Source organism: Acipenser ruthenus, chromosome 4 (genome assembly GCF_902713425.1).
Source record: "Acipenser ruthenus chromosome 4, fAciRut3.2 maternal haplotype, whole genome shotgun sequence".
NCBI lineage: Eukaryota > Metazoa > Chordata > Actinopteri > Acipenseriformes > Acipenseridae > Acipenser > Acipenser ruthenus.
In genome coordinates, this window is record NC_081192.1 from 86,632,826 (window position 1) to 86,659,752 (window position 26,927).

Below are 26,927 nucleotides of genomic sequence, written 5' to 3' on the forward strand. Positions count from 1 at the left end.
AAAAAAAAAAAACCCTGTCATGTAATCAAAGAAACTACAAAATGATATCCCAAAAGTCTACTGGAAGTCATAATAGTAGTACAGAATTTCATGTTAGATTTAAAAATGTCACATTTTTAAATTTTTGTCAGTTTTTCATTAAGTATATGGAAAACTACAAAGCGGTATGTAATTCAATATGTTAACTTAACATTATTCAGCAGGTTTCATTCTAATTAATTCTAGGGTGATGCAAAACTTTTGGCCATAGCTATAGCTCTGCGTTTACTGGGACAGTTTGAGACAGTTCAGGCTTTTCAGCTTGCATCGCAATGCATTCTGGTAAGTGTAGTCCGGCTTCTCCTAAAGAAAAGGGGACGGTAAGCTGAGACACTGGTAGCCACATGGTCCCCCTGTTTATAAGGGAAAGTACAATAAGTGCAGTGTCTGTTTGCGGTTCACCCCTCCTCCACAGAGCCCAGCGATGGTTTCGGCCCCTGGACCAGTTGGAGCCCCTGCTCCCAGTCCTGCTCTGACACTAGGAATCCAGCCCTGAAGACTCGAACCCGGGTGTGCGAACGCAGAGACCCATGCACTGGAGAGGGCTTCCAGGAGAGAGCCTGCAACCTGCCGCAGTGTGCCACCACCGGTACCAGCACCCTCTGAATCTCTCCTTTACAAGGGCGGCCTGCTGTTATGTGTTTCAGACCTCATTCATGCATTGGTTTCCTTTGCATGATATCGATTTGATAAAAGAAATTATCTTGGTTAGAATTAAATCGATATCATGCAAAGGAAACCAATGAACGAATGAAGCCTGAAATACATATCATAGTCATTTTTGCCACTGAATACAAACACTGAAGCGAATATTCAAATTTCTGTCCCAACTTTAACTGAAATACAGATGAAACAAGCTTGTTTAAAAAAGTCCCGAGTCCCAAGAACACGTTTTCCTGTCCCTGGTGGTGTCAGGTGTTTCTAACCCCACTCTGTACCTCCTGCCAGGTGTTGAGGACTGTCAGGGCGAGGACTGCGCCAGTAGGAACTGCTCCTGGAACCCGTGGGCAGACTGGGGGGAGTGTTCCCGGTCGTGTGGTGTTGGGCAGCAGCAGCGCATAAGGACCTTCCTCTCTCCTGGAGCCAATGGGAGCTGGTGTGATGACATCCTGGGAGGAAACATCGAGACAAGGTTCTGTAATATCCGTGCCTGCCGCGGTGAGTCCCTCTCACACTGACATGTACTCACATACAGTACACATGAAATCTACCACCATAAGTAAAAACATAAACAGCTCTCCCCCCTGTGTTTATGTCTCCCCTCAGTCATTGATTATTTTTACATTTCCCACTCGGAACCATCATGTATCCTGTGTGTACTCCGAGCTGCTTGTTCTCAGTTGGTAACCCTGCTGTATTCCCTGTTGTTTCTTCCCAGTTAATGGCAGCTGGTCTCGTTGGAGCCCCTGGTCGTGGTGTGACAGAAAGTGTGGTGGCGGGAAGTCTATTCGAACCCGATCCTGTTCTAGCCCCCCACCCAAGAATGGAGGCAACAGCTGCGAGGGGGAGAAGAACCAAGTGAAAATCTGCAACAGCAAACCCTGTGGTGAGGAGGCACAATCCACTCCCCTGTGGTGAGGAGGCGAACCACTCCCCTGTGGTGAGGATGCAATCCACTCCCCTGGGGTGTGGAGGCGATCCACTCCCCTGGGGTGTGGAGGCGATCCACTCCCCTGGGGTGAGGAGGCGATCCACTTCCCTGGGGTGAGGAGGCACGATCCACTCCCCTGGGGTGAGGAGGCAATCCACTCCCCTGGGGTGAGGAGGCAATCCACTCCCCTGGGGTGAGGAGGCGATCCACTCCCCTGGGGTGAGGAGGCGATCCACTTCCCTGGGGTGAGGAGGCACGATCCACTCCCCTGGGGTGAGGAGGCAATCCACTCCCCTGGGGTGAGGAGGCAATCCACTCCCCTGGGGTGAGGAGGCAATCCACTCCCCTGGGGTGTGGAGGCGATCCACTCCCCTGGGGTGTGGAGGCGATCCACTCCCCTGGGGTGAGGAGGCGATCCACTTCCCTGGGGTGAGGAGGCACGATCCACTCCCCTGGGGTGAGGAGGCAATCCACTCCCCTGGGGTGAGGAGGCAATCCACTCCCCTGGGGTGAGGAGGCGATCCACTCCCCTGGGGTGAGGAGGCGATCCACTTCCCTGGGGTGAGGAGGCACGATCCACTCCCCTGGGGTGAGGAGGCAATCCACTCCCCTGGGGTGAGGAGGCAATCCACTCCCCTGGGGTGAGGAGGCGCGATCCACTCGACATATATGTTATATGTTAAACAGGTTCAGGAATAATGTTTTATGCATATGGCCCCAGGTATTTAATACATTCTTTTTAATCAAATTATGATTACAATGATTATAAATATATAGATAATAAATGCCTTGAGCGTCTCACACATACACATGTATACATGTGGCCAAAGAACTTAGATGACCAATGGTCTAGGCACCCATACATAAGAACGTAAGAACATTTTTGAACTAGAAGCTGATTAATCTCAAAACTTTGTAAAGTTGGCTCCTAAAGGACCGATGATTCAGTGTCAACAACATGGCTAGGTAACCCATTCCATAACCTTACCACTGTCCGTGTGACGTCTATCTACACTGAATTTCCAAATGTGTCTTCTGGTCTTGGTTCCTGTACTACACTTAAAGTATTAGTTAAAGTTAACTTTGCCAACGCCTATTAAGATTTTAAAGACCTCAGTGTCCCACCTAATTCTTCAGTTCTTTCAATAGATAGATTCAGTTGTCTTCGTAGTTCATTACTTTCAGCCCTGGGATTAGTCTGGTTGCTTTTCATTAGACTCTCTCCATGGACACAATGTTTCCTTTGGTACAACTGCTCAGAGCTTTCGAGGGCTCATTTTCTCTCTCTCTTTCTTTTGTTGCAGATGGAGAGGGCTGTCCCTCTGGTCTTGAGTTTGTGGACTGTGCCAACCGCTGCCCACGACACTGCTCGGACCTACAGCAGGGCATCACCTGCCAGGACAGCACAGAGTGCCAGCCAGGCTGCAGGTGCCCCGCAGGTATGGAAAGCAGGGGGCTGGGCTGAGGTAGGGTGGGGTGGAGGGGGCATGGAGTGGTGCTTTCAGTTTAGGATTAGAGGAGAATAAACTCTACCCGCAAACAATTTTTATCATCACAATAGCCCTAAAAGTAGAATTAAAAAATATAATGAAAAAAAAAGATTTAAGCTTAAGGTTCATAGCCTTGCTGCTGAAGACCATTTTAAACAACCTTGGTTCAATATCCCACAAGGGCTGTGCTGAATGTGATGAAAAACAGTTTTTTTGCTGTTGTCATTAACCCCGTGTGTGCCGGTTACCTGGAGCAGGATGGTTTATTCTCTGTTTGTGTGTGCAGGTTACCTAGAGAAGGGTGGTTTATTCTCTGTTTGTGTGTGCAGGTTACCTAGAGAAGGGTGGTTTATTCTCTTGTTTGTGTGTGCAGGTTCTGGAGCTTGTGTGTGATTTCAGGTTTTTCCTGGAGCAGGACTGATACTCTTGTGTCTTTGCAGGTTACCTAGAGCAAGATGGCGCCTGTGTGCAGCCCTGGCAGTGTGAGTGTGCAGACGCACTGGGGCACAGCTGGGCGCCAGGAAGCTCCCTGGGGCAAGATTGTAATAACTGCACCTGTGCCGAGGGGCGCATCTCTTGCACCAACCTGACCTGCCCCGCTCCCGACTGCGGCTGGAGCTCCTGGTCCACATGGTCATCCTGCAGTGTGTCCTGCGGGGCCGGCAGACGAACACGATTCCGGTGAGCCACCTGAGTACCACAAACTCAGCAACACAACCCAGACACACACAGCACCACAACACAAACATAGCAACACAACACAAACAATGCTCCAAGTACCAGACACAAGCACAGCAACACGATACAAACATTGCTCACAGTGCTGATATGGTGATAAACGCTGGTCACTGCACAATCTGTCTCATTGTCCCTTTTTGTTTTTATTACATGATAATATCTCATAGAAGGTTTTTATTGGGTCTGCCATGAGTTGCAGCATTGACAACCTAGACATTAAGACTGGTCATGTCATATACTGTAAGGTAAAAAAAAGAGAGACTTAAAAACGGACAAATGCCTGACAGTAAAGCACATGTTGACAGAAAAACCTCCAATACATAAAGAAAATGAAAGTAATTCAATGACTTGTTTGGGTTGAGCAGGGTCAGCAGAGTCTATGTTTTAGAAATACTAAAAGAAACGTAATCAATTCGACTGGAAGTCTTTCTCAGTGTCTCTGTGTGTCTGTTTTGTGTCTGAAGGTCATCCACCTCGGGATCGAAGGACAGGGAGTGCCAGAGGGAGCAGGCCCAGACAAGACCATGTGACCCAGGAACCTGCCCCCCCCTGTGTCTCCATGACAACCAGGAGCTCTCTCTGGGAGCCACCTGGCTGGTGGGAGAGTGTCAGCAGTGGTGAGTGCAACAAGGGCTATGCACTTGTAAACATTTCCCACAGTAAAAGCACAGCAAAGTGTAAAAAAGCACAGTGAAAGCATGGTAAAGCACAAGGAAAGCACAGATTCTGAGATCTCGAGTCTTTACCCTGCATCTTCAAAATAAGGGGCACAAGTCTAAACACTCCAGTAGGATTGTTATATATGGAAATAGATTAAATATATTTAGCATTCTCGAAAGAATAGATTGGTAAATATTATGTACAGATTCTGAAATATATTGGAAGTACTGGAATACATTGTAGAGGTATGGTAAATCAAATAAAGAATATTCTTATTACAGTTAATATGTACAGTTGACCCTATCTCTCCTATCCATGAATATGTACAGTTGACCCTATCTCTCCTATCCATGAATATGTACAGTTGACCCTGTATCGGGAGCACTTTGGGTGGGCAGGATTCAGTGACACAAAGATGAACAAAGATGATAGAGATGTTGTTATTATTTATTGATTCTGTTTTCCAGCATCTGCACCCCGGAAGGAGTTTACTGTCAGGACATTGAGTGCAAAGGTCAGTGACACACACTGCAGGCTGACATTGACATTTCAGTGGGCAGACAGCTAGCTGAATGTAATGAATGTCCTCCTAGCGACTGATGAGTTAATAATACATCAGCATGAGACACATACTTACCTCTCAACTCGCTCTCAAGTTGAATGGAAAGATGTTAGTCTTCGGACCGTATGGTTGGTGATTTGCCTCCAGTCCTTGCCTTTCCATTCTACTCAACGGGTTGAGATGCCAATTCATTACATGGGGTTGAGGGTTTAGATCCACAGTACTAATGTGCTCAGGAGAATCTCTCCCAGCTTCAGACATCCACATTTAAAGGTTTCCAATGAAAGAAGAAACGCAAAGTGTATTAAAAGCATGGTAAAGCATTGAGAGGTATGGTAAAGCAAATACAATAAAATAAAAATATGGCAAACCATGGTAAACTATGGCAAATGCAGACTATAATCATGAGAAAAGCTTTGGGAAGACTACAGCATTTCTGTGCAAATTTACCATGAGAAACTTTTATAAAGGTCATCAATGCTTCGTCTAAGAGCAGTAAGAGCCTACTGTCCCCCCAGGACACCCTTGAAAACAAAACGTGAGCAGAAATTCTAATACATAAATAAAGAAGTAATCAGACTTGACTTGAAGACAGACTTTATCCGCCTAGATCCTCATTAAAAAGGTTTAGTGAAGCTCAGACAGGCATGGCAATTATGTATGGGAGAGGGCTGTGGAATCCATGCTTAACCCTACTAAAGAACTTTAAATGCACAGTGCAAACCCAGGGAAAAGCATAGGAAACTGCAATATGATTGCACAACAGTCAACCCTGTTTTGTCCTGGACATCCTTCCACTCAGTTCTGCAGTGGTACTGATTCTCTGTGGTGTCTCTCGGGTGTCAGATTTCAGGGATGGTTCCTCAAATGAGTACCCATAGGGATTTTTATACATCTTAATATCAGGTTACACTAAATCAACCTCATCATTTCTAAATCTCTGTATGCAGGGTTAGAAACGTCCTCCACCCGGTCCTGGGTTTCAGAACTCCGTTTGTTTAGGCATATTAGTAAAATCAACAGGTGCCAGGAGTTTGATCAGTCAGGTCCCTGCTAAATCTGCTCTGAACTGATCACACTTGATTAAGCCTCACCTTTGTGTCTGTAGGTTGACTGTTAGGAGATGTTCATGCAGCTATAAGGGAAGAACAGTATGTTTAACAGGGGTTGCTCAAACTCCTGGCTACTGAATCATTTAAATAATATACTTCATATACCCAGGACTGAGTGCACGGCCTGTGTGTGTTTATAACCCTGTCCTTGTGTAAAAACGAGACACCCAGATTTGTCTAACTGCTAAGACAGTGTAACCTTGGCCAAGCTGAAAGTCTTGATTTAGTGTAAGTGCTCATTCTGTGACTGTGGTCTGTGTTTTTTCATCAGTGGACGGCGGCTGGACCCCGTGGTCGCTCTGGTCAGACTGTCCGGTCACCTGCGGAGGAGGAACGCAGATCCGCACCAGAGCCTGCATCAACCCCCCGCCACGAAACCATGGGTCTGCCTGCGAGGGGCCAGAGAGAGAGGCACAGGAGTGTGGGACCCAGCCCTGCCAAGGTACACAGACACCTGCATACAAAAAGAGCATAACACATAATATACTTGGACTTCCAAAAAGCCTTCAACAAAGTGCTCAAAGACTCATTCTTAGGGCATTATGTGCCAGTCACAAAAATGTAGATTCCAAACACCAAATGGGTGGTGTAGAACTGGAACAGGCTCCCCAAGAGAAATACCTTGGTGTTGTGATAGACATATCATCACTGTCAGCAACCAGTGTAGGGAAGCCATTAAAAAGGCAAAACAGAATTGTGATTATAGAGTCAAAAGTATAGAGTACAAATCAAAGGAGGTTATGATGAGGTTGTATAATGTACTGGTGAAACTGCACTTGAAATACTGTTTCCAATTCTGGTCACTGCATTACCAAAAGGTCATTGTGGCCCTAGAAAGATTCCAAATAAGATCAACTAGACTAATCCTAGAGTTTAAAGTCATGCGCTATGAAGAACTTAATCTATTCTTTCTAGAACAAAGAAGAGTTAGGGGGGATATGATTGAACCAATACTTTTAAGTGCAGCACAGAAACCAGGACCAGAGGGCACAGTTGGAAATTAAGCAGAGGTAGGACAGAAGGTACACACAGAATGTGGTGGGGTTATGGAATGGGTTACCTAGCCATGTTGTTGATGCTGAATCACTTGGATCCTTTAAGACGTGACTTGACAAAGACCAATCAGCTGCTAGGAACCGGGTGAACGCTGATGACTGGGTTTGTTAAAAAAAAAAAAAAAAAAAGTATGTTCCTAATTAACCCCTTGTTTTCTCTTGCTGTCTTGGTAACTCCCTCCTCTTGCTCTCTTTTTCTCTCAGAGGACGCTTGCCCATGGTCACCCTGGTCTCCCTGCTCTCAGAGCTGCGGGACAGGCCTGATCTCCAGGGAGAGGAGCTGCAGCTGTGAGGAAGGGGAGTCTGAAGAGAACACCTGCCCACCAGAGAGCCAGAGAGAGGAGACACAGCTCTGCTACAACCAGCCCTGCCCAGGTCAAACACAGTCACACTGCACTGCCTCTTACACACTGAGTGACTTCAGCTTAAAATACTTCACAGTTCCCACGTCTCCGTTCCAGTTGTAAGACCAGATACAAAGTTCCAATATATAAAAAAAACACTAAACCACACGTGGAGTATACACAAGTGTATCTATTTCCGAAAGTGAATACCTAAAGACAACCGAATTGTTGAGACAAACATGTATGGCCAAGTTTGTAGTGTTAAGAATCTGGCAGAGCCTTGGCAATCTGGTGGGCATCTGCCAGCACTACACCAGTGGAACAGTAATTGTGATTCAGGAATCTGCTGACATTTCCTTATTGGCACTAGCAGCATTATCACTGCCAGCCCTTTTTTGTTGAAGTTCTCTTGTTTTTTTTTAGTCAAAAACTAATAATTTAAAATGCTTGGTTTGTGCTCATGTTGGACGAACCGATTATGTGACTGAGCTCTCCACAGAAATCAGATGCTGACAATCAGGTGAGGGTCACTGGTGTTGATCGGGCTAATTTACCTTTCCAAGAGAAACAAGTGAAGAAACAGCTGCTCGGATTTGTGATGATTGATGCTTTTCTTGGTCTTTTCACTTTTGAATGGTAAATCACCTGATTGTCAGCGCCTGATTTATGTGTACTGCTCAATCCCAATAATCAAATAATCGGTTTGTGCAGCTTTACTTTGTGCTGCTTTATTACTGTGAGTGTGAGTCTCAGCCAGTACTAATCTCTCTTCCACAGACTGCCCTTTGAGTGCATGGAGTGAGTGGACTGCCTGCTCCTGCACCTCCCAGCTGCAGCACCGCTACCGGACACCTCTTCCTCCCACCTACAGGGGGCAGCATTGTGAGGGGCTGGAGACACAATCCAGAGCCTGTCCATCCGGAGACTGTGGTGGTGAGCGGCTTGCTTGTCTGTCTGTCTGTGTGTGAGTGTGTCAGTGTGTGAGTGTGTGTGTGTGCGTGTTATTGTGTGGGTCAGTTTGTGTGAGAAGCTGACCCTGCCTCTCTGCATGTGTTTCAGAGTGCATCTCCCCATTCCAGTCCAGTCTGTGTGTCAGTGTGTGTGTGTGTGTGTGTGTGTGTGTGTCAGTGTCAGTGTCAGGGTCAGGGTCTGTGTATGTCAGTGTGTGTGTGTGTGTGTGTGTGAGAGAGACTGACCCTGTCTCTCTTCCTGTGTTTCAGACTGCGTCACCCCGTTCCAATTCATGGAGTGTGGCTCCCCCTGTGAGAAGCTGTGCTCCACAGTGGGAGAGAGGGGTCACTGTGCCAGCCAGCAGGACTGTGTGCCTGGCTGCTACTGCCCTGAGGTGGGTACCAGCCGGACTTAACTCGCTATGAAACCAAATCGCTTAATTTTCTCATTAAAATTACCTTCATTTTATCATTAATTTCTCAACTGGCCTTAATACTAATTTTAAGGGGAAAGTATGGAATTTTCCCTCAATTTCTCCTCATTTTCCATCCATGCTTAAGGGGTGTTTGCATCTTAATTATTCCCTTAGAGGATGTTCAGATATGTAGAATGTATAGGGGTATAAAGGTGTCAAGAACAACACTTACTAATATAAGCAAACATCATTTGATGACTGATACCCTTATAAAATGTAATAAAGCATAGTGAAATCATGGTAAGGCATAGGTAAGCACTGTAAAGAATAGCGAGGTATGGTAAAGCATATTAATAAGCATGACAAACCAGGGTAAACTGTGGTAAATGCATAGCATAACCATGGGAAAAAGTATGGTAAAATTGCAAGAATTCCATGGAACAATACTGTAGTAAACTTTTATAAGGGTGTGCAAGTAGAATGGAAATTCAATGTAAAACAATCTGATGCTAAACATTACAAATACTGCAGGATTCCCAGTTTGTATATAAATTAACAGTATCTTATTTATTTCTAGATTTATTTTTTATTATTATTACATTCAATGTGGACAGTTCGGTCTCAGATCACGAAGGTGCTGTATATTTGCAGGGTCTCCTGGCGCAGAATGAGACGTGTGTCCCTGCAGCTCAGTGCGGGTGTCTTCACCTCCTGCACCCAGAGAACGGAGGGACGCCCATTGCAGTCAGCGTCCAGCAGGGGGAGATAGTGGTGTCTGGATGCAGGATCTGGTGAGTGTCAGAAGGAACCTCCCGCAGGGATGGAAATAAGACTCCCATTGCATAGCAGTGTGATCCATTCCTGGATTTAGTATGAGTTTAATAAGACACACCTGAGCTTATTACATATACTCTGGGGTTTCTAATTTGTAATAATACAGTTAACTTATCATCATGTTCTCTCTGAGTGATATGCTAACTGCCTGTCTTTGTGTGTGCAGTGTGTGCCAGGATGGAGAAATGCAGTGTGATTTCGACAGCTGTGAAGGTAAAGCTTTGTACTTTTAGTTTGGTACTTTAGTGTGTATTGCAGATTTCATCTTTTTAACTATGGGTCCTGGGCTTCCAAAAAGATCTGTGGTAGTCTCAGTGTATTTATTTTCCCACTCAAGAAATGAATGTGTGTCTTATATTATGTGAACACACAGGTCAGTGGTCTTCCATTTAGTAACCTACTACAGAGCACAAATGGAGTTTGTAACAGGACCAGCCCCAAAGCAGTGTCCTGCCGCTGTGATGTGTCACTCTCTTACTGAAATGTGTGTTTGTGGACACAGTGACGTTGAGCGAGTGGTCGGAGTGGACTCCCTGCTCCCCTTGCCTCTCCTCGGATGCTCTGGGCCGCGGGATGGTGGCCCTGCTGCTTTCCAGGACTGAGTTCACTGATAAAGGGACAGACACCCCTCTGGTATCAGTGCAGCGGCGGTACCGAGCCTGTCTGGACCTGGACACTGGACTCCCTGTGAGTGAAGAGTTTGCACGCTGCACTGGGGAGCTGGAGCAGGAGAGGCTGTGTCTTGACACCACGCTGTGCGAGGGTAAGAAGAGACATCACACCTTCGACTGTCACAGCTGTATTCTTTGACTCTGTTTGACTCAATTACAAACATTGTCCAGTAAGAATGAACCCTTTCACTGCTGCTTTGCTTTAACCTCTGGCCACACCAATAATACAGACCACATGATTTGACATAAAGTATTTATAGTTGCTTCATAGTTCTGTTTTATGGAACTCAATAAAGTTCCATTATGGGTAGAAATGAACAATTTCATTGCCACATTGTTTTTAACCTCTGCCTATATCAATGATATTAGATTGTTTTCACATTTCCATTTTACTTCATGGTTAGAAACCATTCAATCTGATACAACATTCCCCTTGGGAGTATGCTACCGGGGGTGCTTTGTTTTTGTTCTAGTTTTACAAAAAGATGTGTTTCAAATGTCTCTCTGTTTGTCTGTTTGTCTGACTGTCCTGTCTGATGTCCCTCTCCAGATTTGTGCCAGTGGAGTCCCTGGAGCGTGTGCAGAGAGCCCTGTAGTGGGGGCTTCCAGCAGCGACAGAGACACCCCCAAAATACAAAGGCAGGGCACACCTGCCAGGGCCCCCGATTCCAGTCTCAGAGCTGCAACACCGCGCTCTGCCCAGGTAACTGAGCCCCCATTCTCAAGAACTATCACTGATACTGCACTGTCAGGAGGGTAACCAAACCCTTTATCATCCAAACTGCACTGCCAGGGTAACCAAACCCTTTATCATCCATACTGCACTGTCAGGGTAACCAAACCCTTTATCATCCATACTGCACTGTCAGATAACCAAACCCTTTATCATCCATACTGCACTGTCAGGGTAACCAAACCCTTTATCATCCATACTGCACTGTCAGATAACCAAACCCTTTATCATCCATACTGCACTGTCAGATAACCAAACCCTTTATCATCCATACTGCACTGTCAGATAACCAAACCCTTTATCATCCATACTGCACTGTCAGATAACCAAACCCTTTATCATCCATACTGCACTGTCAGATAACCAAACCCTTTATCATCCATACTGCACTGTCAGGAGGGTAACCAAACCCTTTATCATCCATACTGCACTGTCAGATAACCAAACCCTTTATCATCCATACTGCACTGCCAGGGTAACCAAACCCTTTATCATCCATACTGCACTGTCAGGGTAACCAAACCCTTTATCATCCATACTGCACTGTCAGGAGGGTAACCAAACCCTTTATCATCCATACTGCACTGCCAGGGTAACCAAACCCTTTATCATCCATACTGCACTGCCGGGGTAACCAAACCCTTTATCATCCATACTGCACTGTCAGGATAACCAAAGCCTTTATCATCCATACTGCACTGTCAGATAACCAAACCCTTTATCATCAATACTGCTCTGTCAGGAGGGTAACCAAACCCTTTATCATCCATACTGCACTGTCAGATAACCAAACCCTTTATCATCCATACTGCACTGTCAGGAGGGTAACCAAACCCTTTATCATCCATACTGCACTGCCAGGAGGGTAACCAAACCCTTTATCATCCATACTGCACTGCCAGGGTAACCAAACCCTTTATCATCCAAACTGCACTGTCAGATAACCAAACCCTTTATCATCCATACTGCACTGTCAGGATAACCAAAGCCTTTATCATCCATACTGCACTGTCAGATAACCAAACCCTTTATCATCCATACTGCACTGTAGGGTAACCAAACCCTTTATCATCCATACTGCACTGTCAGGAGGGTAACCAAACCCTTTATCATCCAAACTGCACTGTCAGGAGGGTAACCAAACCCTTTATCATCCATACTGCACTGTCAGATAACCAAACCCTTTATCATCCATACTGCACTGTCAGATAACCAAACCCTTTATCATCCATACTGCACTGCCAGGGTAACCAAACCCTTTATCATCCATACTGCACTGTAGGGTAACCAAACCCTTTATCATCCATACTGCACTGTCAGGAGGGTAACCAAACCCTTTATCATCCATACTGCACTGCCAGGGTAACCAAACCCTTTATCATCCATACTGCACTGTCAGGAGGGTAACCAAACCCTTTATCATCCATACTGCACTGCCAGGGTAACCAACCCCTTTATCATCCATACTGCACTGCCGGGGTAACCAAACCCTTTATCATCCATACTGCACTGTCAGATAACCAAACCCTTTATCATCCATACTGCACTGTCAGGAGGGTAACCAAACCCTTTATCATCCATACTGCACTGTCAGGATAACCAAAGCCTTTATCATCCATACTGCACTGTCAGATAACCAAACCCTTTATCATCAATACTGCACTGCCAGGAGGGTAACCAAACCCTTTATCATCAATACTGCTCTGTCAGGAGGGTAACCAAACCCTTTATCATCCAAACTGCACTGCCAGGAGGGTAACCAAACCCTTTATCATCCGTACTGCACTGCCAGGGTAACCAAACCCTTTATCATCCATACTGCACTGCCAGGGTAACCAAACCCTTTATCATCCAAACTGCACTGCCAGGAGGGTAACCAAACCCTTTATCATCCGTACTGCACTGTAGGGTAATCCTCTATCATTCATACCCTCTGTCAGGGTAACCAAACCCTCTATCATTCACATTGACTGACAGTTGAGGGTAACCAAACACAGAATACCTGCTGTGTTTATTTCTAGTCTTCTTACCTTAACAGGCATCCTCCTCCTTTACTGTACTCTTTAATACTAACCCCCCTTTGTGTTTTATTGGTAACACTGTCTCCTTCAGACTCAAGAAGGAACGAAAGGAAGATATAAAAGAATCTTCTTATTAACCCCCCCCCCCCCCCCCCCCCCCCCTCTGTTTTAGGAGAGCACTGTGAGGACCGTGGGAAGGCATTCCTGGTGTCCTGTGCCAATCAGTGCCCCCGGACATGTGCAGACCTGTGGGATCATGTGCAGTGTCTGCATGGAGCCTGTCGCCCAGGTACAGCAGTAAAAGAGCCACATGATGTCTGTCTTCACAGGATCCATCTTAATTCTTTTAAAAATAACCCTACAAGGCTCCCAAAGCTTGTTCTGCAGTTGCCCTGTACCCCTGTTCCGTGTTCAGCTGTCTCTTTGAGACCTCTCTTTCTTAAATCTATGTCCCTCTCCTGCTGTTGCCCTGTTCCTTGTTGGCTTGTCCTGCTGTCTTCCTACATACAACCCTGTCCTCTCATTCCCTGTCCTGGTCTTCTCTTCCTCTTGTCTCTTTGTTCCCTGTCCCGTTATTGACCTGTCTCTCTGCCCTCAGGATGCCGGTGCCCAGAGGGATGGCTGCTGCAGGATGCCTCCTGTGTGTCGGTGTCAGAGTGCCGCTGTGGGCTACCCAGCATCAACGGGACCCTGGAGTTCCAACCAGGAGAGGACGTACAGATTGACTGCAAGAATTGGTGAGGCAGGCAGAAAGGCAGGGAGGCAGGGGGGCAGGAGGCAGGGAGCAGGGAGCAAGAGCAGCAGGGGTTGAGAGCTTGGGGTGTAAAGTCCATTTAACACCAGCCAACTTTTAGCCAACTTGTTCTGGAAACTTTTGAAGAAACTTGTTGTATAAACATTTTTAAAGCAATTGAAGCAAACAAAATAGTTCCATAAAATTTCCCCACCATGCCTATCTATTCATTTTATAGGTCTCAAATGTGCAGTTCTCAAAGAAAAACCGGCGATACCGCAAGCAAGCGTCAACCACAGTGCAAAAGAGCTGGGCTTGTCTGCATTCATGATTTTAGAGCTTTTAACCTATCATCTCACTGACAGGGGACAGAATCCGAAACGGCAGTGTATCACGTAACACTGCACTGTTACACTTGGTACACATGATCATGGTTCAATATCTTTTGAGATTTCTCTCCATGCCTAACGTCTCTCATCTCCCCGACAGTACCTGTGTGAACGGTTCGTTCAGCTGCACTGAAGAGGAGTGTCCTTCCTACAGCCCCTGGAGCACGTGGAGCGAGTGCTCAGTGAACTGCGGAGCGGGGGAGCGGACGAGGAACAGGACCTGTGAGGAGACCCCAAGCAGCCAGCCCTGCACTGCTGAGACTGTCCAGCGAGAGGAGTGCCAGCTAGCAGCCTGCCCCGGTCAGTGCACATCCCCACAATTCACCTACGTGTCTGTCTGTAGTGTTGAGCCGTCAGTCTCTCTCTTCAAATACCCTCTCCTGGTCCCCTTTTAATAGACTCATCATCGCTGTCAGCAACCAGGCAGTGGGAGGAAGCAACTAAAAAGTCAGACAAAATGATTGGCGGTATAGTAAAAAAAAAAGTGTAGAGTACAAATCAAAAGAGGTTATGATGAGGTTGTATAAGGCACTGGTGAGACCGCACTTAGAGTGCTCGTACTACCTCATACTACCTCATCACCACACGTCCAAAAGGGCATTGTGGCCCTGGAGAGAGGAAAGTGAAGAGCAACCAGACTAAGCTCAAGGCTTAAAGGAATGAAATATGAAGATAGGCTGAAGGAACTGAATGTATAAGCCTAGAACAAAGAAGAACACTAACCCAGTACTTTAACCATAGCACAGAAACCAGGACCAGGTGATACATTTGGAAATGATATAGAGATAGACTGAGACAGAGCAAAGGAGTGGTGAGGGTGTGGAATAGGTTGTCAGTTATTGACATACTGAATCATTGGGATGTTTTAAGATCCGACTTGACAAAGTTTTGAAATCAATGAGCTGCTGGGAATCAGGCAGTCATTGATGTTTGTAAGTGTTTCTATGCTCTTATGTTCTTGCAGTGAGCTGTGTGGTAAGCGAATGGTCAGCCTGGAGCGAGTGCAGTGCCACCTGTGGAGGAGGAGTGTCACTGCGCAATAAAACTGTGGTCCAGCCAGCGGAGCACGGTGGCCAGGATTGTCCAACGCCACTAATAATGCAGAGAGTGTGCAACTCGCACAATTGCACACCAGGTCAGTATGAGAGACACACACACACACACGCATACTCTCTCCCACGTACACACACAGACACAGACACACAAATTTGAACTCAAATCAGTATGCATCACAATAACAGTGATGATAATAATGATGGTGGTGATGCTGTTCTTTGCCTCCCTACAGAGTGCCCAGGCGCCCTGGTGTTCAGCAGCTGTTCCAATGCATGCCCTCGCTCCTGCGCTGACCTGCTTCAGGGTACAGAGTGTCTGCAGGAGGCATGTGAGGAGGGCTGTGCCTGCCCCACTGGACAGGTGAGTCTACCAAGCTCCCCAAAGTTTCCCAAAGAGCACAGCAAAGTGTAATAAAGCACAGTGAAAGCTTGGTAAAGCACAGGTAAGCACTGTAAAGCACAGAGAGCTATGGAAAAGCATATTAATAAATATGGCAAACCATGATAAACTACAGTAAATGCATTGTATATCCATGAGTAAATTACCATGGTAAATCTTTAGAAGGGCTGCAGTACACTGTACAACAAAACACAGAAAGAGCAAGAGAGGAAGAGAGGTGTATAAACAGAAAACAGTAATAAAAAGCAAACCAATGCACAGTATCGCTATAAAATCGAGAGCCTCTCGGATTACAGCCAAATGCAATCCAAAACTTGTGTAGGCTAGGAGTGTGTGGTAAAAGTGTGGTGAAGATTGGTGCACGATCAAGGCAGTTATCATGTTCACCCTGCAGAGAGACACATGTACAGACATGATACCTGAATGAAAATAAGTTCACCCCCTGGGAATGTTCAAGCAAATCAAATATTCATGTACTCTACGTCAATGTGTCTCCAGAGCTGATTTGAGATGGTTCTGGGACAGACAGGCTGATGAAAATCTCCCTTGCAGAGCAAGTGCACTTTTGAAAACGTGTATTTTCACTTATAAACATGATATTTGGTACTACACTTGGTTCAATGAATCTCAGTTAGCAAGCCTGCTTTCAGACTATCTTGAATTTCCTTGGTCTATTCACCCAGAGAGTGAAATTGTCCCCACCCCTTCACTGGCTTATTCATGTCATTAACCAACCAGCTGCTTCTCCTATTGACTGGCATGCTTGCAGCCAGTAAGATGACCCCGAAGACACTGCTGGGGTGAAATATCCTATGCGGTAAAGCAGTAACAGTAGTGTTGTACCAGACATAATGTTTTAAAATGAATGTGAATGCATGTATAGCAATATCAAAACTGTACATTTGAGACCTATGTTGGTAATGGAAGTACAAAATAGGTAGGTTTATGGAGTTGATTCATGAGCCACAATCACATTAAGCTGTGTTTGCCCCATCCCCAGGTGCTGCTAGAGGAGGAGTGTGTGCCCCCCGAGGAGTGTCCCTGTGCTGTGCTGGCCTTGTCACTCCCCTGGACCCTTAACATGACTCTAGAAGAGAGGAGCAGGGTCTTCCCCCCAGGCACCACCATTTACCACCAGTGCAACAACTGGTAAAAAAACTGGGGAGAGGGGGGCAGGGAGAGGGGAGAGGGGATAGTTTAACAGGAGGTAAGAGACTTGGAAGAGGAGAGGGGCAGGGAGAGGGGATAGTTTAACAGGAGGTAAGAAACTGGGGAGAGGAGGAGAGGGGCAGGGAGAGGGGATAGTTTAACAGGAGGTAAGACACTGGGGAGAGGAGAGGGGCAGGGAGAGGGGATAGTTTAACAGGAGGTAAGACACTGGGGAGAGGAGGAGAGGGGCAGGGAGAGGGGATAGTTTAACAGGAGGTAAGAAACTGGGGAGAGGAGGAGAGGGGCAGGGAGAGGGGATAGTTTAACAGCAGGTAAGAAACTGGGGAGAGAAGAGGGGCAGGGAGAGGGGATAGTTTAACAGCAGGTAAGAAACTGGGGAGAGGAGGAGAGGGGCAGGGAGAGGGGATAGTTTAACAGCAGGTAAGAAACTGGGGAGAGGAGGAGAGGGGGCAGGGAGAGGGGATAGTTTAACAGCAGGTAAGAAACTGGGGAGAGGAGGAGAGGGGCAGGGAGAGGGGATAGTTTAACAGCAGGTAAGAAACTGGGGAGAGGAGGAGAGGGGGCAGGGAGAGGGGATAGTTTAACAGGAGGTAAGAAACTGGGGAGAGAAGAGGGGCAGGGAGAGGGGATAGTTTAAAAGGAGGTAAGAAACTGGGGAGAGGAGGAGAGGGGCAGGGAGAGGGGATAGTTTAACAGGAGGTAAGAAACTGGGGAGAGGAGGAGAGGGGCAGGGAGAGGGGATAGTTTAACAGCAGGTAAGAAACTGGGGAGAGGAGGAGAGGGGCAGGGAGAGGGGATAGTTTAACAGCAGGTAAGAGACTGGGGAGAGGAGGAGAGGGGCAGGGAGAGGGGATAGTTTAACAGCAGGTAAGAAACTGGGGAGAGAAGAGGGGCAGGGAGAGGGGATAGTTTAACAGGAGGTAAGAAACTGGGGAGAGAAGAGGGGCAGGGAGAGGGGATAGTTTAACAGGAGGTTAGAAACTGGGGAGAGAAGAGGGGCAGGGAGAGGGGATAGTTTAACAGGAGGTAAGAAACTGGGGAGAGAAGAGGGGCAGGGAGAGGGGATAGTTTAACAGGAGGTAAGAAACTGGGGAGAGGAGGAGAGGGGCAGGGAGAGGGGATAGTTTAACAGCAGGTAAGAAACTGGGGAGAGGAGGAGAGGGGGCAGGGAGAGGGGATAGTTTAACAGCAGGTAAGAAACTGGGGAGAGGAGGAGAGGGGCAGGGAGAGGGGATAGTTTAACAGGAGGTAAGAAACTGGGGAGAGAAGAGGGGCAGGGAGAGGGGATAGTTTAACAGCAGGTAAGAAACTGGGGAGAGGAGGAGAGGGGGCAGGGAGAGGGGATAGTTTAACAGGAGGTAAGAAACTGGGGAAAGAAGAGGGGCAGGGAGAGGGGATAGTTTAACAGCAGGTAAGAAACTGGGGAGAGGAGGAGAGGGGGCAGGGAGAGGGGATAGTTTAACAGGAGGTAAGAAACTGGGGAGAGGAGGAGAGGGGGCAGGGAGAGGGGATAGTTTAACAGGAGGTAAGAAACTGGGGAGAGGTGGAGAGGGGGCAGGGAGAGGGGATAGTTTAACAGGAGGTAAAAAACTGGGGAGAGGAGGAGAGGGGGCAGGGAGAGGGGATAGTTTAACAGGAGGTAAGAAACTGGGGAGAGGAGGAGAGGGGCAGGGAGAGGGGATAGTTTAACAGCAGGTAAGAAACTGGGGAGAGGAGGAGAGGGGCAGGGAGAGGGGATAGTTTAACAGGAGGTAAGAAACTGGGGAGAGGAGGAGAGGGGGCAGGGAGAGGGGATAGTTTAACAGGAGGTAAGAAACTGGGGAGAGGAGGAGAGGGGCAGGGAGAGGGGATAGTTTAACAGCAGGTAAGAAACTGGGGAGAGGAGGAGAGGGGGCAGGGAGAGGGGATAGTTTAACAGGAGGTAAGAAACTGGGGAGAGGAGGAGAGGGGCAGGGAGAGGGGATAGTTTAACAGCAGGTAAGAAACTGGGGAGAGAAGAGGGGCAGGGAGAGGGGATAGTTTAACAGGAGGTAAGAAACTGGGGAGAGGTGGAGAGGGGGCAGGGAGAGGGGATAGTTTAACAGCAGGTAAGAAACTGGGGAGAAGAGGAGAGGGGGCAGGGAGAGGGGATAGTTTAACAGGAGGTAAGAAACTGGGGAGAGGAGGAGAGGGGCAGGGAGAGGGGATAGTTTAACAGGAGGTAAGACACTGGGGAGAGGAGAAGAGGGGCAGGGAGAGGGGATAGTTTAACAGGAGGTAAGAGACTGGGGAGAGAAGAGGGGCAGGGAGAGGGGATAGTTTAACAGCAGGTAAGAAACTGGGGAGAGAAGAGGGGCAGGGAGAGGGGATAGTTTAACAGGAGGTAAGAAACTGGGGAGAGGAGGAGAGGGGCAGGGAGAGGGGATAGTTTAACAGGAGGTAAGAAACTGGGGAGAGGAGGAGAGGGGCAGGGAGAGGGGATAGTTTAACAGCAGGTAAGAAACTGGGGAGAGAAGAGGGGCAGGGAGAGGGGATAGTTTAACAGGAGGTAAGAAACTGGGGAGAGGTGGAGAGGGGGCAGGGAGAGGGGATAGTTTAACAGCAGGTAAGAAACTGGGGAGAGAAGAGGGGCAGGGAGAGGGGATAGTTTAACAGCAGGTAAGAAACTGGGGAGAGGAGGAGAGGGGGCAGGGAGAGGGGATAGTTTAACAGGAGGTAAGAAACTGGGGAGAGGAGAGGGGGCAGGGAGAGGGGATAGTTTAACAGCAGGTAAGAAACTGGGGAGAGAAGAGGGGCAGGGAGAGGGGATAGTTTAACAGGAGGTAAGAAACTGGGGAGAGAAGAGGGGCAGGGAGAGGGGATAGTTTAACAGCAGGTAAGAAACTGGGGAGAGGAGGAGAGGGGGCAGGGAGAGGGGATAGTTTAACAGGAGGTAAGACACTGGGGAGAGGAGGAGAGGGGGCAGGGAGAGGGGATAGTTTAACAGGAGGTAAGAAACTGGGGAGAGGTGGAGAGGGGGCAGGGAGAGGGGATAGTTTAACAGGAGGTAAGAAACTGGGGAGAGGAGGAGAGGGGGCAGGGAGAGGGGATAGTTTAACAGGAGGTAAGAAACTGGGGAGAGGAGGAGAGGGGCAGGGAGAGGGGATAGTTTAACAGCAGGTAAGAAACTGGGGAGAGGAGGAGAGGGGCAGGGATAGGGGATAGTTTAACAGGAGGTAAGAAACTGGGGAGAGGTGGAGAGGGGGCAGGGAGAGGGGATAGTTTAACAGGAGGTAAGAAACTGGGGAGAGGAGGAGAGGGGGCAGGGAGAGGGGATAGTTTAACAGGAGGTAAGAAACTGGGGAGAGGAGGAGAGGGGCAGGGAGAGGGGATAGTTTAACAGCAGGTAAGAAACTGGGGAGAGGAGGAGAGGGGGCAGGGAGAGGGGATAGTTTAACAGGAGGTAAGAAACTGGGGAGAGGAGGAGAGGGGCAGGGAGAGGGGATAGTTTAACAGCAGGTAAGAAACTGGGGAGAGGAGGAGAGGGGGCAGGGAGAGGGGATAGTTTAACAGGAGGTAAGAAACTGGGGAGAGGAGGAGAGGGGCAGGGAGAGGGGATAGTTTAACAGCAGGTAAGAAACTGGGGAGAGAAGAGGGGCAGGGAGAGGGGATAGTTTAACAGGAGGTAAGAAACTGGGGAGAGGTGGAGAGGGGGCAGGGAGAGGGGATAGTTTAACAGCAGGTAAGAAACTGGGGAGAAGAGGAGAGGGGGCAGGGAGAGGGGATAGTTTAACAGGAGGTAAGAAACTGGGGAGAGGAGGAGAGGGGCAGGGAGAGGGGATAGTTTAACAGGAGGTAAGACACTGGGGAGAGGAGAAGAGGGGCAGGGAGAGGGGATAGTTTAACAGGAGGTAAGAGACTGGGGAGAGAAGAGGGGCAGGGAGAGGGGATAGTTTAACAGCAGGTAAGAAACTGGGGAGAGAAGAGGGGCAGGGAGAGGGGATAGTTTAACAGGAGGTAAGAAACTGGGGAGAGGAGGAGAGGGGCAGGGAGAGGGGATAGTTTAACAGGAGGTAAGAAACTGGGGAGAGGAGGAGAGGGGCAGGGAGAGGGGATAGTTTAACAGCAGGTAAGAAACTGGGGAGAGAAGAGGGGCAGGGAGAGGGGATAGTTTAACAGGAGGTAAGAAACTGGGGAGAGGTGGAGAGGGGGCAGGGAGAGGGGATAGTTTAACAGCAGGTAAGAAACTGGGGAGAGAAGAGGGGCAGGGAGAGGGGATAGTTTAACAGCAGGTAAGAAACTGGGGAGAGGAGGAGAGGGGGCAGGGAGAGGGGATAGTTTAACAGGAGGTAAGAAACTGGGGAGAGGAGAGGGGGCAGGGAGAGGGGATAGTTTAACAGCAGGTAAGAAACTGGGGAGAGGTGGAGAGGGGGCAGGGAGAGGGGATAGTTTAACAGGAGGTAAGAAACTGGGGAGAGGAGGAGAGGGGGCAGGGAGAGGGGATAGTTTAACAGGAGGTAAGAAACTGGGGAGAGGAGGAGAGGGGCAGGGAGAGGGGATAGTTTAACAGCAGGTAAGAAACTGGGGAGAGGAGGAGAGGGGCAGGGAGAGGGGATAGTTTAACAGGAGGTAAGAAACTGGGGAGAGAAGAGGGGCAGGCAGAAGGGAGAGGGGAGAGGGGATAGTTTAACAGCTGGTAAGTGACAGGCAGGTGGAGGGGAGAGGGGTGAGGGTCTAGTTGAACAGCAGGTCAAAGTTTGGGGAGAGGAGGAGAGGGACAGAAGGGTGGGGGGCAGGGAGAGGGATGAGGGTACCAGTGTAACAGCTGGTAAGCGAATAGGGAGAGGAAGATAACAGGAGGCTTGGTGGTCCAGTGGTTAGAGAAAGAGGCTTGTTACCAGGAGGTTACCAGTTCAGTCCCAGCTCAGCCACTGACTCACTGTGTGTGACCATGAGCAAGTCACTTAATCTCCTTGTGCGCCGTCCTTCCGATGAGATGTAAAACTGAGGTCCTATTGTAAGTGACTTTGCAGCAGCAGTTGTGATGCATAGTTCACCCCCTAGACTCAGTAAGTCGCTTTGGATAAAAGCATCTGCCAAATGACTAATTAATAATAATAATAATAATAATAATAATAATAATAATAATAATAAATGACTAATTAATAATAATAATAATAATAATAATAATAATAATAATAATAATAATAATAATAATAATAATAATGGATCTCCCCCTAGCGGCTGATAATAAAGCCTGTTTTATATTTACATTAAGTTATTATAGCTTTATTCAGCTGGGTAATTCTATTGTTTCCTTTTTAGTACTTGCCAGAGTGGCTCCTTCACCTGTTCAGAAGACCTCTGTGATGGTAAGGCTCGGAGCACACTATTTTCTTAGTTTCCTCCTGCTTTTTGTTATTTTTCAAGCTTGATGGACTTAGTTTTTAGTCACGTTGCTGTCATCTTACCAGATCCCCATTGAAACAAAGATTTAAAAGTAAAAAAGAAACTTGGACCTGTGAATTGAGGGTGGCTGTTGTTGTCTCACTCTGCAACCCTCCAAAATAATCCTTGCTGTTGGTTTTCACCCTGGTTTCATACACTTTAAAACAGTAATGTTTTCAGCATTGGTGAATTCAGAAATCTGCACCGGAGGATAGAGTTAATGCATTTAGTGTTTGACTGTCAGAAATAAATCACACAAACATTTACTAAATGGTATGTGACTTGCCTGGGTTTGGCCTGCTCCACAAAAGGTGTCAACCCTACCACGCTAGCCTGTGAGGGGCAGTGGGTTGAGTAAGGTGGTGTTTCTTTGTGTCTCTCAGTGGACTGCCAGTGGTCGGACTGGTCTGAATGGACACCGTGTTCTGTGAGCTGTGGGACCGGTGTCCTGCTGTCCAGCCGTATCGAGACTCTGCAGCGCCAGTACAATGGGAAGGACTGTGAGGGGTCCAGCCAGCGCAGACAGCTCTGTGTGCTGCCAGACTGCGGTAAGAAGAGCGCTCTGCTGCAGGGGAATGCTAGCTACAGAATCGACACTGGGATCAACAGCATGCACAGTATAGTGTACCACAAACCGCAAAGAAACCATACGCCTAGAAATACTAAAAGAAACTTACAATAACTGTAGCTAACAAAATCATTCCTTAAATCATACCTTTTTTGCACATCCATTAGCTAGAAAAGTCTCTAATGTGCAGTTTAAAAAAAACACATGTTGTAGCACACATGTATTTTCATTTTAAAACATGATATCTGGTACTACTTAAGGTTAAAGAAAACTGTTTCCATCCCTTATTCTTAGGTTATCTGTTTGCGCTTGCATGCTGGGTCATTTTACCTCAGCAGTGTCTTCTGGGTCACAGGATGTTACTAGCTGAAAGCATGTCTGTCAGTAGGAGAATCAGCTGATTGGTTATTGACAGGATATCGTGTTTTCAAATGAAAATACATGTTTGCTATAACATGTGTTTCCTTCAAAACTACACATTTGAAACCTATAAAATGAATAGATGTTCAAGGTGGAGACATTTTATGGAACTATTTTGTTAGCTACAGTTACTTTAGTAAATACAATGACAAATGTTTCAACTAAAAGTCTTCCTCAGTGTCTTTTTTTGTTTGTCATTGAATTTATCAAGTTTCTTTTAGTATATCTAAATGTAGCAATATTGAGTGTTATGAAACCATACACATCCACAGTTACCAGGCTATAGATCAGTGCTAGATGTATCCTAAATAATAATAAAATACACAGTAAATATTGTTGTAAAGTGCCCATTTTACTACACATGCTTTCATACCTGGCTACAGGGACACAAAACTGAGCTATCCACGAATACCTGGCTGCTCAAACATTGATATACTGTACACTGTATACTGCACAATAACTAATAGATGTTACAAGGTAAAGTAGGACACTGATGGAGACAGTGACAGACAGTCCAATAGGACACTGATACAGAGACAGTGACACACAGTCCAATAGGACACTGATACGCAGTCCAGTAGGACACTGATACACAGACAATAACACAATCCAGTAGGACACTGATACAGAGACAATGACACACAGTCCAGTAGGACACTGATACACAGACAATGACACACAGTCCAATAGACACTGATACAGAGCCAATGACACACAGTCCAGTAGGACACTGATACACAGACAATGACACAGTCCAGTAGGACACTAATACAGAGACAATGATACACAGTCCAATAGACACTGATACAGAGCCAATGAGACACAGTCCAGTAGGACACTGATACAGAGACGGTGACACTGCGGCCGGCTTGTTGTCCCAACAGAGTGCCCACTGGGACAGCGTTGGAGGAGAGCCACGGAGGGAACGCCAATGTGTGAACGGACCTGTCAAGAGATGTACGACGATGCTCCCCAGAACTGCAGTGCCCCCCGTGGCAGGGAGGGCTGTGTGTGCGAGGCAGGCTGGTACAGGAACAGCAGCGGAGACTGTGTGACTGCAGCACACTGCGAGTGTGTCGACGGGGGACACATCTACCAGGTGCGCAGGATAGGCATTCATTCACTACCCCACTGTTTCAATCCTGGAGCTGCTTCTGCATGGAATTCACTGCCTGTAGAAGTAAAGACTGCCACTAGTTTGCAAGGGTTTAAAGTTTTGTAAGGAAAGTTTTGTAAGAGTGTTGATTTGATTTTAATAACTTTTTATGTTTATTAATATATATGATATGTTTGCTTGTTAGTGTAATGTCTGTAGTGCTTGAAATATGCCATGCTATTCCCGTATTATTTGAAATAAATACAAATAAATAAAAACTGCCTGGAAAGTTTAGATAGATAGACCTGTAGACAGAGCCAAACAAAAACTGTTTTGTTTTATCAACTGGAAATCAAGAATACTAAATCAAGAGTTTAGGATCAGGAAAAGTCAAATATGCTAAGGTCTTGTCTTTGGAGCTACAGAGTGGTAACAAACCAGTGAAGCGAGCTCGGGTGTTCAAGATCAATCCAGCATTCCCAACATTACTTTAGAATGTTCTAACAGAAAACAGAGCTGCTGGAGTGATGAAGGAGTTAACTTGTTGACTGCCATGCAAATAAAAAGTTGGGTCTCCTGCTGTCCTGTTTGTGTGCCTGCAGTGAATGATCCTCACTGTGTCTGTGTGTCTGCAGTGAATGATCCTCACTGTGTCTGTGTGTCTGCACTGTCTGTGTGTCTGCAGTGAATGATCCTCACTGTGTTTGTGTGTCTGCAGTGAATGATCCTCACTGTGTCTGTGCCTTCAATGAATGATCCTCACTGTGTCTGTGTGTCTGCACTGTCTGTGTGTCTGCAGTGAATGATCCTCACTGTGTGTGCCTGCAGTGAATGATCCTCACTGTGTCTGTGTGTCTGCACTGTCTGTGTGTCTGCAGTGAATGATCCTCACTGTGTGTGCCTGCAGTGAATGATCCTCACTGTGTCTGTGTGTCTGCAGTGAATGATCCTCACTGTGTCTGTGTTTCTGCACTGTGTGTGCCTGCAGTGAATGATCTTCACTGTGTCTGTGTGTCTGCAGTGAATGATCCTCACTGTGTCTGTGTGTCTGCAGTGAATGATCCTCACTGTGTCTGTGTGTCTGCAGTGAATGATCCTCACTGTGTCTGTGTGTCTGCACTGTGTCTGTGTGTCTGCAGTGAATGATCCTCACTGTGTCTGTGTGTCTGCAGTGAATGATCCTCACTGTGTCTGTGTGTCTGCAGTGAATGATCCTCACTGTGTCTGTGTGTCTGCAGTGAATGATCCTCACTGTGTCTGTGTCTGCAGTGATTGATTCTCACTGTGTCTGCAGTGAATGATCCTCACTGTGTCTGTGTCTGCAGTGAGTGACTCTCACTGTCTCTGTGTCTGCAGTGAGTGACTCTCACTGTGTCTTTGTGTCTGCAGTGAGTGATCCTCACTGTGTCTGCATTGAATGATTCTTACTGTGTTTGTGTCTGCAGGCTGGTCAGGAATGGACAGAGGGCTGTGGTAGGTGTCGCTGCGAGAATGGGAGGAAGGTCTGTGAGGTCGGCTGTCCTCCCCTTGTCTGTGTTGAGGTAGCGTATTGTATTAACAATTTCTAAGCTTGCACAGGTGAAGAAACATTTATGACTAGATTCTCAAAGCTATTTACTTCAAATTCTTTTAGCACATTTTTTTTACTGTAAGGAAAAAAAACACAAATCCTAAAACAAATAAAATACAGCTTAAGATTACTTACAGCTCAAGCCCCAATCTTTGATATTGTTTATTGGTAGTTTGTTCATTTTATTGGCTGCATTTCTCCTTACTGAAAAAATTGTTAATGATGATTTGCAGTAAGGACCTTTGAGAATCTAGCCCTTCTAACATTGAAGATGCAAAAAGCCCTTATAGGGAACTAGTTGCTATGAACCTTTTTGAGCTCACAATTTGTAAAAAATAAGTTTCTGGGATGAGAAATGGAAACCAAACGAAATACCTTTAATGATAATTCGGTGAGAAAAGTACACCCTACTGGTTTTACTCATAATGTGTGGGGTGGGAGGGGATTAATAATACAGAAAACAATGTGGGGAACTCTCGATTTGTAACCCCTCTCCCCTCTCCCTTCTCACAGGGGCAGGTGAAGGTCGAGGAGCCTGGCAGCTGTTGTCCCGTGTGTAGGAAGGAGTTTCCAGGTTAGTGCGCAGTGCCCCCTGCTGTGCTGAGTGTTGTATTAGTGTGTGTTGCTGCTTTTACGAATGTTAGTTTTAATTTGACCATCCTTTGTGGTGTCACTGTCATGAAGTGTTCGTTGCCTACTGTACCTCTAAGCATGCTGAGAGACTCTTTGCATGACAGAACAACAGCCAGACACAACAAAGAGTGTGTGAGAAATACACTCAACATGAGTAGAGGTAGACACGAACATTTATAAATGTATATTATAAGTAAATAAATGTAACAAAAAAAACAGAAGAAAAGCTAATAAAAAAAATGTGTTTCTAATCTTATGATATTTCTGAAAT

The 26,927-nt window shown here is 46.8% G+C and overlaps 1 protein-coding gene across 1 annotated transcript in view; it reads left to right on the plus strand.

The window, feature by feature from the left end:
- sspo (SCO-spondin) overlaps positions 1-26,927 on the plus strand; it is a 108,275-nt gene that overhangs the window by 78,857 nt on the left and 2,491 nt on the right. Inside the window, exons 86-111 of the mRNA XM_059023438.1 lie at positions 455-628; positions 988-1,197; positions 1,418-1,585; positions 2,935-3,069; positions 3,561-3,801; positions 4,323-4,475; positions 4,986-5,032; positions 6,464-6,634; positions 7,452-7,622; positions 8,369-8,524; positions 8,812-8,936; positions 9,609-9,748; positions 9,958-10,004; positions 10,294-10,554; positions 11,013-11,165; positions 13,389-13,505; positions 13,815-13,953; positions 14,439-14,638; positions 15,303-15,473; positions 15,627-15,754; positions 16,794-16,942; positions 22,247-22,293; positions 22,753-22,917; positions 24,242-24,456; positions 25,899-25,994; positions 26,537-26,597. Coding sequence (XP_058879421.1) covers positions 455-628; positions 988-1,197; positions 1,418-1,585; positions 2,935-3,069; positions 3,561-3,801; positions 4,323-4,475; positions 4,986-5,032; positions 6,464-6,634; positions 7,452-7,622; positions 8,369-8,524; positions 8,812-8,936; positions 9,609-9,748; positions 9,958-10,004; positions 10,294-10,554; positions 11,013-11,165; positions 13,389-13,505; positions 13,815-13,953; positions 14,439-14,638; positions 15,303-15,473; positions 15,627-15,754; positions 16,794-16,942; positions 22,247-22,293; positions 22,753-22,917; positions 24,242-24,456; positions 25,899-25,994; positions 26,537-26,597 — 3,840 coding nt within the window. The remainder of the gene's footprint in view (positions 1-454; positions 629-987; positions 1,198-1,417; positions 1,586-2,934; positions 3,070-3,560; positions 3,802-4,322; positions 4,476-4,985; positions 5,033-6,463; positions 6,635-7,451; positions 7,623-8,368; positions 8,525-8,811; positions 8,937-9,608; positions 9,749-9,957; positions 10,005-10,293; positions 10,555-11,012; positions 11,166-13,388; positions 13,506-13,814; positions 13,954-14,438; positions 14,639-15,302; positions 15,474-15,626; positions 15,755-16,793; positions 16,943-22,246; positions 22,294-22,752; positions 22,918-24,241; positions 24,457-25,898; positions 25,995-26,536; positions 26,598-26,927) is intronic.